The sequence below is a fragment of the Aedes aegypti genome, chromosome 3 (genome assembly GCF_002204515.2).
Source record: "Aedes aegypti strain LVP_AGWG chromosome 3, AaegL5.0 Primary Assembly, whole genome shotgun sequence".
Lineage (NCBI taxonomy): Eukaryota > Metazoa > Arthropoda > Insecta > Diptera > Culicidae > Aedes > Aedes aegypti.
In genome coordinates this window covers 69590692-69606830 of record NC_035109.1, presented here as the reverse complement: position 1 = coordinate 69606830, position 16139 = coordinate 69590692, and the positions used below count along the sequence as shown (strand labels likewise).

The 16139-nt window shown below is 35.9% G+C and overlaps 1 protein-coding gene across 1 annotated transcript; it reads right to left on the bottom strand.

Moving 5' to 3' along the window:
* Positions 1-3578: 3578 nt before the first annotated feature.
* Positions 3579-16139, bottom strand: LOC5567541 (transmembrane protease serine 9). Its single transcript, XM_001657486.2, has 3 exons — positions 15103-16139; positions 14642-15036; positions 3579-4578 (listed from the first exon to the last, which is right to left on the bottom strand). Exons 1-3 carry the CDS (start codon positions 15328-15330, stop codon positions 3792-3794), a joined length of 1410 nt encoding a protein of 469 aa, XP_001657536.2. The 5' UTR covers positions 15331-16139; the 3' UTR covers positions 3579-3791.

Below are 16139 nucleotides of genomic sequence, written 5' to 3'. Positions count from 1 at the left end.
GATTGGTCGGTAATCGTTTACCGAAGAACTGTAAACACGGTGCACCGATTTTTGTTCCTCGGAACCAAATTTTTAGACAAAAAAGAACAATGTTGACAATTTTAGTTCATGGCCTTTTATTAATAAGTTATTGCTTTTTATAAATATTGAGATATATGTTCCCGGATCCAGCATACTTAATATTTTGACGAGACAACAGATGTGAGAAATGACGTCGGATGTGATGTCACATTTTCAATTTCCTCGATGCGCCGGGAACAACGAGAGAGCAGCGGAGGCTGATGGCAAATAATTATGTTACAGATTGATAAAAAGTTAAATTCATATTACTTACCTTAATCATAACGAAGTGTCCCTAAAATCTATCGGATGCTGAGAGTAAGCGATACACCACAGGGATTCGTTGCAACGGGGAAACAAAAATATACAATATGAATTCATGCTGTCATTCAGCCAAATTACAGAATTCGGTAACCTAATAGTCCGTTTACCGAAACATCAGTAAAATGTTTTACAGTTTTCGGTAAAACTAACGATTCACAGATCTTTCGGTAATTTATTTGACAGATCTTCAACAGTTCACCGTAGTTCGGTAATTTTGTCTTTGGCACGCTGTCAAAAACTGCTTGATTACCGAAACATCGGTAATATCGTGAATTACCGATTTGTTTCGGTGATTTTATTTACCGAACTCGCATACTCTGTTTAAGTGTGAATCTTTGTCAGCCAGACGTACCAATCAGCAACGTCTGTTCATATTCGACCTGATCAAAGGGGGAATAGATTGCCCTGCACTACTGGAGCTGCTGAGTTTCAATGCTCCTTCTAGAAGATTTCAAAAAGCTGTTCTTCTGTATATACCAAATCATCGGACTAACTATGGTTATAACAGCTCCTTGAGTTCTTGCTTGCGAGCATTCAACGATGTTGGAGAAAAATTTGATTTTGACGTGACGAAGAACATATTTTCAAATAGAATCAGAAATTGATTTTTCTTTTTTTATATACTAATTTCAGTCTGTACGATATAGGGAAAGTGTACCAGTTATGGCCATAGTGGTTCCCTATTTGGCCATTTGCAAAATTCGGATAACTTTCAAATTTTTAATCTTTTCGAATGTTTCAACATCAAAATATACCCTATATCTTACTGCTAGAACACAAAAAAACTTTTCAAAATAATGAGACTTTCAAGTTATCACGTATGGCGAAATAGGGAACCACTATGGCCATAACTGGTACACCTACCCTATCGTAGACGGTGTAAATAAATAAATAAAATTAGTTTTAATATAAAAAATTGAAAATGACACATTGGGGCGAAATTGATCACTATATAATGAAGCATATTTTATCTACTAAATTTGGGTCTCCTGAATCTGAAAATGATGTCAAAATTCTTACAACTCGTGTACCGTAATTCGGGGTGTAGTTGATCAGTGGGGAGAAGTTGATTATTCACGTACCTACATGTATAAACTGTCAAGAGATCTATGATTCGGTTGCAATTAGCACAATTTTTGTGACGTCGTATTACCTGATGGCTGCCCTTGATGTTCCTAAGTTCGGTTTGACATTCAAGATAATTATACCATGGCAAAACAGATTTTTCATGGAATGTTTGATGAACTGTTGAAGTGTTCTTCTCCAAACAATCGACTATTGACAAGGTTATATAAATACTACATTTAAATAAACTGTTTCTTACAATGCAGATATATTCTGTAAATCCAGTTTTGAATTTGCATTGTGGATAAACAATCATTTTCTGAGTAAAAAATGTACTTTTTTGTGCGCGAGTTGCTAATTTCAATTAAAATTGCATACCTTTAGGCGTTTAATGTGGTGTGTTCTGTAATTTCCAACATTCAAATTAAAAAATGAGACCCCAAATTTAGTGAATAGCATATCACTTTATTTTAGGAAACTTATCGCAATAATTGATCAACTTCACCCCGGAATCAAAAACTTCACTTTTTGATTTAAAATACATGATTTTGTTATTAAGTGAACATTTCGTCGAAATTTCGTTTGTATAATTTGATAGATATCCAACCAGTACATGTTTTAAAAATATTTGGATAATAATACATGCATTCTACTAGGAGTTACAGAACAGAATCGCTCGAATGTGATCAACTTCACCCCATTTTACGGTATGTCTGCAAAATTAAACTTTGTTAATCTGCATAATACGCCTAAATGTATGCAATTTCCCTTGAAACAAGCACTTTATTCAACAAAAAACGGTTTTATGAGCAAAACAACTAAATGCTGAACGATTTCAAAAATGAGTTCAGCAGTTCACATTGAAGCTAACACAACATTTTCAACGCTCAAAGTTTACATGCAGGCTTAGCACCAGCAGATTGTTTAGTGTTGATCAGTGCTGTAAACATTTGACACTCTGCGCGACGTTCGTTTCGTTGCCATGGTCAGCAGTCACAGCACGAGCCTTAGAATGAACGTCGACAAACACAAAAAAGTGTCAATCGAATGTCGTCGGACACGATGACATTTGCAGAAATCATAAGTTTTGCATAGAATTCAGACATCGGATCATAAACAACATGAAGAGTTTGATCTTTTCTGTTATGCCGAATGTGACACACATACAGTGAAAGCGGAACAGCAACAAACAAAACCGATAGCAAAGCTATCGTGGTCAGTGGCATTCAATTAACATTTTTCTTTTTGACATTCGTTTGATTGCTCGTGTTGTGAATGTTGAAGGGAAGCGCTGTCGAATATCAGCGAAAACGTGTCGACTACCGTGATTGCTTACAACACTGGTGTTGATATTTCCAACAGTATTGCTAACATCCTTAAAAACTGTGAATATTTCTATGCAAAACTGACCGTAATAAAAATGAAATAGTTTAAAACCATCTTTAGACATCTATAAACTAGAAAACATGGAATGTCTGTGATGGAAACGAAGTATTAAGCATCCTTGAAAGGAAATGCTATTTGGTACCGACCCGATCAAATTCACCCCAGTGATCAATTTACCCCCGGATTTCGGTACCTACGATCAATATGAAGCGTGCTACTGGGAAGGCTCCTGATATGCAACTGTCCATTGAAATATAAATTGTTAGAGAATTCATTTGCAGTCATCTTAAGTAGTCTTTCTTTATCGGTTGCCTTACTACTAAGCGAAGAAAAAAAGTAATCCCGTATAGTTGTTGCTAGTTCAAGTTTTACCGCACATTGGTGAGACATACCCTCAATGTACTATTGTTTATGGCAATTTTCTACTCAAAATTAGGTGTAAAAAGTTGTTGCCAAAAACGGATCCCTTTTGTTGCCAAAATCGGGGGCTGCCAAAAACGGAGCATGCCAAAAACGGAATCCCTCTGTATTACAAAAAAAAAAATCAGCTTTATACAATCTGGACGAAAAAACGGAATTCATTTGTTTTTAAACACATTTTGAACTTTCTTTAAAAACAGTTTTGCCAAAAATTAAATTATTTTGAAAATAAAGTTCATAACATGTTGTGTATTCAATTAAAATACTTGGCTTTGGTTGATTTCATTTAGGAAGAGTGATATATCCACATTGAATCGGAGAGACACGTTTTCACAGAACATATTTATTTAGAATTCAGAACGAATCCATTACAAAATGAGCTTTGTGCAATACGACAAACTTTATAAGTTCAAACAGTCTTATAGTTATCTCATAACACAATTGCACAAATATATGCAATGATATCACTGAACCGAAGAATGTTCTTAGCACCTGAGTATTCTTGAGCATACTTTTCAACACTTATCACTATCACCTCAACCTATCACATTTTTCAGCCAAAATCTAAACAACGCTATATCGGTGTACACTGCGTACTTTGTCACGTCGCATTTGAGCGTCCGAGGATCGACCAATCCTCTTGAGACAATTCCTCGCAGGTAATACTGATTGCCCCGCTTCAGTACTAGTCCACTGCCGGAGTCGCCATTGCACGGACTTGACCCCTGACCGTCACCGCAAAGTATCCGTGCATTGCTCGGGTAGACACGTTCCAGATTTAAATTGCACTGGCGCCTGCTCACAATGCTGGTCCTGATATAGGTTGGCACCGTGGAAACGCCATTTTCAGTCACACCCCATCCCGCAAGGTAGCCTTCCTGGCCGATAATCCTTCGCAGGTCGTTTTCTCCTTGCCACAGACAGATGGGTACAACGTGATCGTTGAACAGCAACTCCTTCTTCAGCAGCAACACAGCCAAATCTGCATCGTTCAAATCGTCTTCGTGTGCGTATTCATCGTGAGGAAAGATAGCTCCAACGTAGGCAAATTGTGCGTTCTCTTCGAAGAAGTTGTCAATGTTGTACATCCCAGGAATGGCAAGCAGTCTTTCCGGCTGCATAAAATCGTCGATGTCATACACGCAATGCGCTGCCGTTAGGAGATGTTTCTTGGTGATTATTGTGCTGCCGCACATGTACTTGGGGTTGCGTTGCTGAATGAGGTCGAACAGAGGGACATTCCACGGGAATTGGCCCTTTTGTACCAGTTCACCATTTATGGCGTACTGCTTTAGAAATGTACCCGATTGACGACCACAGATCCTGAGGTTAGAGAGAAGGCAATATTAGTTAAGAATCACGAATCAAAATGTGAGTATCGCAACGGCGTATCTGAAGTGCACTATGGGCCGGAAATCGTAATTTCGCGTCGAATTTCTAAGTATCGTCAAACGAAGTAACTTACAACACCCCGTTTCGCCTCATTGTTTCGTTTTAGCTTGTATTCTCACGATACTACTGTATAACTGGTGCTACAGGTACAGTATTGGACATATAAAATGCACCAAAGCCGTTTTCCCATACACAATTTTCAACTTCAAAGAGCCATATCCCTGCCGTTTCTTGTCCGATTATTTTCATTTTTTTCTGTGATGAATTACAAAATACTTCAATGTTTGATAACTATTGAAAAAGTTGAATAAAAACTTTTGATTAAAAAGTTACAGATAAGTTGAAAAAAATGGTCCTTACCATCAAATGAACAAATGCGCTGAAGACTTCAAGATGATTCGACGCGTAGTTTTTCTGCTACATCTTATTGTGTCTAGGTGCATTTTTTTCGAAGCTTTCACACATTTTTTTTTCAATTTGAGGACATTTGTAGTTCGTGACAGAAAAACTGTAAAGAATCAGTTGAGAAACGACGGAGATAGATCATTATGTATGGGAATCCGGCTTTGAACATGGTACTTTTTATGGAATGGGTTAAGTGGAACAAATATTTTTATCACATGTATTGGCAGATTGCTTACGTAAATTTGAATATGTTTCAATAACCTCAAATGTTGTTTTCCTTTAACTTTATTTATTGTTTTATTTTACTACAAATATACATTTTTTGGGGGCTCAGATAGCCGTAGCGGTAAACGCGCAGCTATTCAGCATGACCATGCTGAGGGTCGTGGGTTCGAATCCCGCTGGTCGAGGATCTTTTCGTAATGGAAATTTTCTCGATTCCCAGGGCATAGAGTATCTTCGTACCTGCCACACGATATACGCATGCAAAAATGGTCAATCGGCAAAGAAAGCTCTCAGTTAATAACTGTGGAAGTGCTCATAAGAACACTTATCTGAGAAGCAGGCTTTGTCCCAGTTGGGACGTAACGCCAGAAAGAAGAAGAAGATACATTTTTTATGCTACCCTTTGGAGTAACATGCAACATACAGTGATACTTGAAGTTAACTGTCAAAAACTTAACCAATATTATGTTGTTTGATCATTCAAAAATTTAACCCAATAACGCCCTGCATCCTATTTTGAGGACAAATGCCCCGAACGCCCAGCGTCCTCAATTGAGGACAATGATTTGCGCAAATAACTTGAAAACGATACAGAATGTAATTATATTATGTTTGAAGAACTCGTTCATATACCTGATGTCTTCCACTCAGTGGACATTATATCTCGGAATTTACTCACCCGGTAGCGCTACAGCATGATCAAATGTACACCTTCACATCCAACCGAAAAAGCCGGAAGTCTAACTTCGACAACGCTTATTTCTGTTGTTTTCGAAGTAATTTCGGAAATTCTTTCAGATATGGAATCAAACATCATTCCAGACCAACGTACATTTTATTTGGCTCTAAATAAATAGACGCATTATGTCAATGTTATTTAGCTATAGACACTTCCTAGCATTTTGAAAAATAGAATCAACGATGAAACTATTAAGAAAATTCAAATCGATGAAATATAGCTTTTTAGACATGAAAGTTATTGTAGAAATTCAGTGAAAATGTTTTAGTAAAAATATAGTTTTTTTTATTTACACTGAAAATTAATTTCACTAGAAAAATATTAATAAATGATCTGTTTGCGTATAAAATAAAACTTAAAGTGGTGACATGTAATTTCATTGACATCAATTTGACTGCAGTGAACATTTTGGGGTAGACATATAAATTATTGATTTTACTTTAAACTTGTTTTACTAAAAAAAATACAAAACACTTTAGGTTTCCAACCTGTTTGCATGTAAATCAAAATTCGTGGCGATGATATCTAGCTCTTTCGGTATAAACTTGCTTGTACAAGTCCAGTGAACATATTTTAGCAGACATAGATATTTTGGATTATACTCAAAACATGTTTCACCAAACACCTACGAGAAACCCTAGATTTTATAATAATAATATATAATGACATATATATTTTTGACATGATCACTTATAGAAATTTAGTGAGCATATTTGGGAAGAGAGAGTAAACTTTGAAAATACTTAAAATTTTTTTGACTAAAAAAAAACAATGAAAAAGCTTATTTTTTATAACTGTTTGCCCCCCATAAAACGAGTTGCATAGTAATGATATGTAGTTTTTGATAATAAATTTGATTAATTATAATTTAGCAGCAAGAGATATTTTTGATTACATTCCAAATTTCTTTTGCTTGAAAACTACAACTGCCATATGTGTTGAACTTGTTAGCCTTTAAATCGAAATTCAAAGCGATGCCATACATTTGTTTCCTTATAAAAGTTCGGTTAACATGTTTGGGTAAAATTAAAATTTCAGATCCCACTCATTTGTTTTTGCTAAGGAAGTGAGAAAACCCTCATCTTCTTCTTCTTTTCTGGCGTTACGTCCCCACTGGGACAGAGCCTGCTTCTCAGCTTAGTGTTCTTATGAGCACTTCCACAGTTATTAACTGAGAGCTTACTATGCCAATGACCATTTTTGCATGCGTATACCGTGTGGCAGGTACGAAGATACCCTATGCCCTGGGAAGTCGAAAAAATTTCCAACCCGAAAAGATCCTCGACCGGTGGGATTCGAACCCACGACCCTCAGCTTGGTCTTGCTGAATAGCTGCGCGTTTACCGCTACGGCTATCTGGGCCCCAAAACCCTCATACTATAAATTATTCTGGTAACAAATAAGCGTTAAAAAAGAAATTCCTACTCAATCATCTATTTTGACCCATAACGCTGGTAGATCATATTTTCATGGTGCGTTATGGGGTAAAAATCTACCAGTGAACCAAGGGGTGGGACTGCCTACTGATCTTGAGCCAGATCACGAGTTGTTTTTTAGCAACTCTGAGTAACTCAATTTGCTCGGCTCTATCTAAACATAGAACCATAAGCGTGAGGTTATTTGTTTCGTAGTGCAAAATGTCCACGTCGTGTTTTACCTATGCAGTTGGCAATGCTTGTCAGAGGTCATTTACTGAGTGGGATATTTAAATTTCTTCCAGCGTAGTTCTAAAACTGAACTATTACTTAAAAATATAATTGGGCTGGAGTTAGCAGATTTTACAAAGTTTCAACTCTTCGTTGGATCAATTACTTAAATTGAGTTTCTCACAAACTGAGACCAATTTTGCTTCCCATGACGAATTCTCAACTGATTTGATATAAGACAAAACATAATTCAGAATTAATGATCTCGTATCTCTTGAAGCTTTCTACAACATGACAGAGTGGGATGGCTCTTCATTAGAATCGATAATCAATACTTGCTGAGTTTATCAAATATATAAAATCTAAACTTCTCTATCTAACATTCCTTGAAACCAGATGCAACGTCAAAGTTTACATGATTGGTATGAACCGATGCACGAGTTCGCTATTTGACGTTTGAGCGGTGCCGTGTTATTTATGTGGCCATGGGAACCTGTGAATTCGGCACCGCTAAAACGTCAAATTAGTGAACTCGTGCATTGGTCCATTAGGAACGTTTTTTAAACATTGACTACTTCGATTCGGTAATATCTGAGAAGGTGTGAGTAACTCAGAACAATGCTGTCTTCCCCATGGACCAATGGACCGATGCACAAGTTCACTATCTGACGTTTGAGCGGTGCCGTGTTATTTACGTGACCATGGAAACGAGTGAATACGGCACCGCTCAAACGTCAAATTTTTGAATTCGTGCACCACATTCTTCAAAGTGTATAAATAGCGGAACCTTTCAATAAGATTCCTTTCCCGCGATCAAGTTAGGATTTACTACTGTGAGAAAACCGACTACAGGTCGGACTCGATTATCCGGAGTATCGATTTTTTTTCACTCTGGATAATCAAATCCTCCGGATAATCGAATCACTAAGAAAAAAATTGAAATCTTCGACACAAGAGGTTAAATATTATCTTTTTTTGTTGTTTTATTTATATGATGCGGTTGCGTAGCCAGAAATTATTTCTAGGAACAGTAGGGGTCTTTACTAGAAAAAAAATTTTTTTTTGACCAGCATACACAAAAAAACACTTTTCCAACCCCCCTTTTCTTAAACACGTTTAAAACTGCAAAACTATTCATATTGTATATTGAAATACCAAATTAACTCAGATTTATGCATAAAAATGGAAAAACAAAAACATCAAAAAACAAATTCCGAATAATCGAGTGTAAAATTCTGGATAATCGAATCCCGGATAATCGAGTCCCCGGATAATCGAGTTCGACCTGTACTTTATCACTTCTTGATAGTGATAAGGTAACACGACATGCACTAAACACTAAAGGACACGGGATATACAGTCATCTCTCCCTTATTCCCTTACTCGCATTTGCACTGGTTTTGTGTTCTATAACTCGATACGTCCCTAACTCGATGGTCCCTTAAATATCGAGTTATGGGGAGTTGACTGTACAACAATAGATCAAATATTGGTCAAAGTGGTTTATGTTCCGAACAGAAAAAAAATCATCTGTTTTTGTAAGCTGAGAAGCAGGCTCAGTTCCAGTAGGGACGTAACGTCAGGGAAAACAAGAACAAGAAGAGATTCAGCGTAATGGTAGCTTTAAAATTCAACATTTTGAGTGCTAATAAGACAATAAACTCATTCTATTGCATTAAATCAATATGGCGTCAAATCCAAGATGGCCGCTCGATATTTTTTTCACTCTTTTATGTATATCTGTTAAGACTGACATTTGCATGGAACTTTCATAGTGTGTAGAACATAAATCAGGTGTCAAATTTCTTAGCGATAATCATTTCTACAAACTGGGGCCATTTTCGTAATCGAAGTCAGAAATTCTCAAATAATGTTACAAGCCTAGTTAAATGCCTTATTTGTTCTAAGAAACTCATTCGATTTTGCTCAAAATATACTTGTTTAACATTCGATTTATGTTGAATTCAATGTTTAAAAATGAATGTCGATCGATATTTTAATATTATATTTTATATATTTCAACTAAAATTGTTGTTTGTCACGATTTTTTTTCTAAAACTTCTGTTATTTTATGAACAAAATCTAATCCACTTTCTCTATTTTCATTCCCCAATCAAGTTTCAACTGCAATGATGCCAAACTGAAGTTTGATTGTCGATTTTTATGTGTTGCTCATACTGATTATCAAAGGTTACCCCAGAACCGACATTTGAAAATATCTTTCAACTGCAATCGATAACTGAGATATCGATACTTTCTTCAAAAATATAAATTAAAGACCTTCAAAACAGATTGCAGAAATATTCAGATTTTTTTCCAAAATAACTATTAAAGCTACCCCATTTTACGATACATTGCTTAATTTGTGCAACAAATGCGTACCAGATAAAACTAGGAAGAACCTTTTGTTGAAAAAGTTTGGGTATACTCTATCTTCAAATAATTTTTAAGTGGATATTGATCTTCAATAGTGTCTGATTCCATTGCAGCAAACAAAAATAAGGACTGTTCATTTTATAAAGTGGACACTTTGTTTATGCTATATCTTTTTTATTAAATAATAAAATCGTAATCGGTTTTCTGTGCATTTTAAACTATTATTCTACAATGTATGAAAATATAAAATCTTGCAAAATACTTTTGATTAAAGCGAAGTATGCACTTCAACAGAAAAGTAATCGCCTATCTCGATACGTGGGAAATTTCTTGCAAGAAATGCTCAAGAAAAGCGTTTTTCTTTGATCGCAGTACGCAGTTGAAAAGAAATGTCAATTCAAATGGAGCTCACTGTATGATATTTCTTGACCATTTTTTGGGCAGAAATTTTTACTTTTCTTGAGCGAAACAGCATACCTAACTTAAAGAACAAAAAAGATTTTCCAAAAACTTCTAAGAAAAGCTGTTGGTCAAAATTAAACTTTATTTTTCGCATAACAAAAATCTTTATTTTTATGAACAAATTGTATGTTTGTATCCTTTACAATTGTGCTAATGCTTTAATGCTTTGATGCTTTAATGCCAAGAGCTTTAAAAATCAATAATATTCCATCATTCTGTGACACTAGGTCACTTTAGTGATTTAAACATTTATGGTCAAATTTGCGGATACACCATCCTTTCACTCCCAGCAGAAAAGAAAAGTTAACAGTGAGTACAAAACTAGTTTAGATTACTAAAAAACTAAATTTGTGTGCGAGAGCTAAATCGTGAGGATTATTCGCTATCTAAAAGCGATCTGAACACGTTTTGGACAATGATTTATTTTTATTCGCAAATGTATCAATTTTGGTTTTTGATTTTCTAATTTTTATTTTTGAGCACCCCTATCCTTCTTTATTTTTTATTGAAGCCTCTTCTGAGTACCCATTTTTGACAATAATAAAAATTTGAGTTTATGCAGTATATTTGAGAATATAAAAATTCTTATTATTTTCAAACACATGTTTCATTTTCCGTGTAACAAAGGGAAAAATCGATTTGAAATTATTTCATTTTCACCAGGCTCTTCTTCTGTGATAGGTTGATTGTAGAAAAATATAAAATGTACAAGTTTTTGTATCACACGTTAAATTAGACCCGAACATTTGTAGGCTTCAAAATAATACAATTTTTCAACCATTTTTCAAAAATACAAAAATGTTTCAAAAGTCGTATACATTTTTCCTAAAATGCGTGTTATGGCCTAAAATAAAATCATTTCGATATCCGAGCTAAGAAAAAATATACAACATTCCAGTGTACCCCGTCTAAAGGCGGGGTTGATTATTAGAGGGTTAATTTTAATTTTTACTCTTTACGGTCGTTTTACTAAAAAGTCTCATACTTTTCAATTCATGTACGCACATTTATCGATCTACAGCAAATTGTAAATGTTTTTCTTCAAATATTTCAATCGGTAGTCTTAGAATAATATGTTATGAAAATATTATGTGGAAAATAAAATCGATTTCATTACAGCGGTGTTGCCAATTTAGGCCATTGTGCTCTAAGAGGTCTTCTAAAAATAAAGCATTTATTTTTCTATTGTGTTTCAAATGTGACGTGGGACTAAATAAGCAACTCTATGAAGGCGTATGTTATTTTTCATATTAATACTGTATCACTACATCGATCAGAACGTACTTTAAACAAAAAAACATCTACTCATATGACTTCCCTTTAAATTTAAAATATATGCCCTAAAAATTTTTTTTTGATATCTGGATTACTTACTCTAAAATTAACTCTGGATTTGCTACCTTGATATTTTTAGCAGGCTTCTGATTAATGATTAATGAAGCCATTTTTGAAAATAAAAACTATAAAATGTCGAATTTTTCAGCTAATATCTAACAATCATTGATTTTGATAAAAAAGGTAAATTATCATCAATGCCCAGGGAAATCAAGGCAATTTACATTACGAAAATATGATCTTGGATCGACCGGGATTCAAACCCAGACACCTTCAGCATGGCTTTGCTTTGAAGCCGCGGACTCTAACCACTCGGCTAAGGAAGGCCCCAGTTTTCTCCTCCTTGGTAGTAACTAACCGAAAATATTTTTTTCAACGCTTACTGTTTCTAAAGGATCAACTAGCATTTATTTTGTCTTGATACAAAGCAAAATAATTCTAAAAATAATAGCCTCCCCATAAACTTTTTTTTTTGCAGAAACTGTGTTTATTTCGTGGAAACGTTCTTCTTCTTCTTCTTCTTTCTGGCGTTACGTCCCCACTGGGACAGAGCCTGCTTCTCAGATTAGTGTTCTTATGAGCACTTCCACAGTTATTAACTGAGAGCTTTCTTTGCCGATTGACCATTTTTGCATGTGTATATCGTGTGACAGATACAAAGATACTCTATGCCCTGGGAATCGAGAAAATTTCCTTTACGAAAAGATCCTCGACCAGCGGGATTCGAACCCACGACCCTCAGCATGGTCTTGCTGAATAGCTGCGCGTTTACCGCTACGGCTATCTGGGCGTGGAAACGTTACTTTTGATATAATTTTGGGATCACCACAATTGTGGAATACCTTGGGCGTTAACGGGTTAATACAGTAAAAGTACGAAAAAATCAGAAAAAAAAAGTATTATCCACAATCAATTGAGACACTTGAGTAGGGCATGCTTACGTATGCTCCCCACGTGTTCTGGTAGCGCTCTAGTGTCAAAATTCTTAAACCGACTAAGTTCAGTTCACCGATGGATAAGACCATACTGCAGAGATGGCATTCTCATCGCAATAATGCAATGGCGTGTAATTTTATGCCCTCACTGAAAAGAAAAGTGTAAAGCATGTCTTTCAAACCTGTTTAAACCGCGGGTCAAATCGAACACAGGGAAAAATTCTTACTCACAAATGTTGTCAAAAATAGAAAGAGCTACCCAATGGGGGTACTTTGGTCCAGTATGCTAAATTTTAAAAAATGCAACTTTATGTTTGGGTTGGAAGAACGCAATTTTGAATTAAATTAACCAAAAATTGAGTTTATCTTTTTTACCTAGTGGGGGCCTAGGAAATTTAGCCAACATTGAGTGATTGGGCTTAACTACGGAATTGCTTTGAAACAATCCAACAATCCAATTGAGTTGAACCCCGTTTCCACGCAGATATAATTTTGTGTCAGGGCCACTTTTTTGAATGCATAAATATTCGCATTAAATTTGACAAAGGCAGTAAATGAAGTTCATGAAAACTGACAAAAATTAGTGAATGAAACAAATTTCTTTGGGAAAAATAAAAAAATAGGTAATTGCTGCATAGCTTCCTTCTGTATATTTTGAGAAACCTTTTCAAAATCATGAAATAATTAGTCCAGAATATTCTGAAGCTTCTACTTTAGAAATTTGCCTATAAACGATTAAGAACCTTGCCCAATATTTATTTCGAAACCCTGCCTTAACACCTTTGAGAATGTTGTCCAGTACTTCAAAATAAACCTGTTGAAAATTCTATTATAATATCGGCTTAGAGTCTGTAAAATTTTACAAAGGATTTTGTAAAATTACGTAATGAATTTAATTAAAATACTGGCCAGAAATCGATGGAATACTGTTGAAGATACTATGAAAATCCTGCCAATGTAATGTTATTGAAAAAAGTCTTTTGTTGTTGTTGTTGTTGTTGTAACTCTAACAATATTAATCTTATAAAAGTTTTTCTTATAATAAATCTCAATTCGATTTTTTCAAGTCAGATTGATGTGTATAATAGTTTTACCGGTTATTAAAGCTCCAATAGAGGGCCCAGATAGCCGTAGCGGTAAACGCGCAGCTATTCAGCAAGACCAAGCTGAGGGTCGTGGGTTCGAATCCCACCGGTCGAGGATCTTTTCGGTTTGGAAATTTTCTCGACATCCCAGGGTATAGAGTATTGTCGTACCTGCCACACGATTTACACATGCAAAAATGGTCAATTGGCATAGAAAGCTCTCAGTTAATAACTGTGGAAGTGCTCATAAGAACACTAAGCTGAGGCTTTGTCCCAGTTGGGACGTAACGCCAGAAAGAAGAAGAAGAAGTAAAGCTCCAATAGATTGTGCTTCAAAGTTAGCTACAAATTCAGTTTTTTTTAATTTCAGATAATTAATAAAGATCTCGCCCTAAAAGCTATTTGTAACCGAATGTGTAGCTTATTGTTTTCAAGGAAACGAATGGATAAAGATTAATAGTGGTAAGCTCCATCGAAGTTAATACGCCAATCGCGTATCAACTTCGATGGAGCTTACCACCATAAAAGTATCACAACCGGGAGACAGAAGAGGATCTTCTCTGCATTGTAGCATTAAAAAAACGTGTGAATCCATTTATATACTCAGGAACGCATTGTTACGCACTTGGTTACTAATGGGTGAGATCATAAATTTAGCGAGAACTGTTAAAAACATTTATCAGTCGACGTTGTTGACGGAAGAAACAATCTATGAAGCAACATCGATCACTTCAAATACGCTGAAACGACACTCAACGCAATAAATATCTGATAGGTATAACTCACGTTTTTGTGGTTGATAGCGGTGGTGAAACGCTGGTCCGTTCGGCCATCGGTCTAACGAAAACGTTCGAAGCCGACTGTGGTGGGATCGCCTGATCTTGAAATCTCGTTATCAGATCGCTGTCTGATTCTTCGATAGGCAAACTTTTGCCCTTCTGTGACAGCTTTTGCGAGTGCAGCTGAGTGTACAAGGTGTGTTCTAGATTGATAGCGGTTAGCACTCGTCCCGCAGCTCGGTAGCCTCTGCAAATGATCTTATCATTTAGAGCGATGGAAAGCACCGTTGGCAACAGATTTGGCAACGGAAAGGATACACGATACTGCGCCGGTCTACCGTTGATAATGTCTTCGATGGTTGCTTGGCGCGATTTGACCAACGCAATGGATCCAACTAGTTTCTAGAACGGTAGAATCCTAGTTAGTATTGAGTCACTCATGCAACGTGGTTTGTATCTCATACTCACAGGCGGCAATTGCATTCCAATCGATAGATCGACACTCAGTCGGGCCACTTCTCCTGGGTGAATATCATACACATTTATGCGACCTATATAGTTACGAGTTTGTGGATCAACTTGGTATGTGAATACCTCTGGACAAGGAGATTGCAGAAACCTTGCACTGACTAAAGCGGCTCCAATAAAATACGCAACCAAAAGAAACAAATGCATCACACGACTTCCAAACGACATTGTTGTACATTTTACACAGCCCGAAAAATGAAATGCAGTGATCTTGTCGGCACAAGATGCGCTTGTAAACTGGATTAGGACGCAGGCTGTTTTTGTCACCACTGCTACCTAAAACACTTGCTGCATTGAGTTATCAGGTACTAACGATGCGGGATGTTTTTGTTTTGTAGAATGTGTCTTGTGGGACGCTACTTTTATGGCATGGAACAAGTGGAAGGGTTACCGCATTTTATTTGTACAGGGTGCTCTCTTATAGGAATGTTAATTTGCGCTTCGTTTTTGCAAACTAGGTTTCTTTCTTTTGAATCATTTGAAAGATTAACATTCCATAATATTTTTTTTAACAAGTATAAATTGTATTTCATTACAAATTCTGTTCAATTACACCAGAAAATTTCTTGAACTTTTTTCCTGAAATATTGAAAATAAAAAAAACTAATCATTCTCTGGAAGTTCTAAAAGAGAGTGCTAAACTCTTCATTTATAGTGTTGAATATCAGATATGAATGATTTATGCAAATATAAATGATTGTCATGGCAAGTAAATGAAGATAACTGGGCAGGTTCCAAAAAAAAGCTAACCCGACCTGACCCAGTGACCAATTGGAATAACTCCCGCCACAGAAATATTCCCAAGTTCCTTTGTCCACTTTAAGAAACTAGATATGTGTACCAGTATACTGACAAAAAAGTATTTGAATCCCTTTAGTGTCCGCTGAGCAGTGAGGGTTGTAGTATTTTTGCTTTCACTCAGGCCTATACTGGTTAAAATCAAAATGGCGCCAAAATCCAAGATTGCCACAAGATTT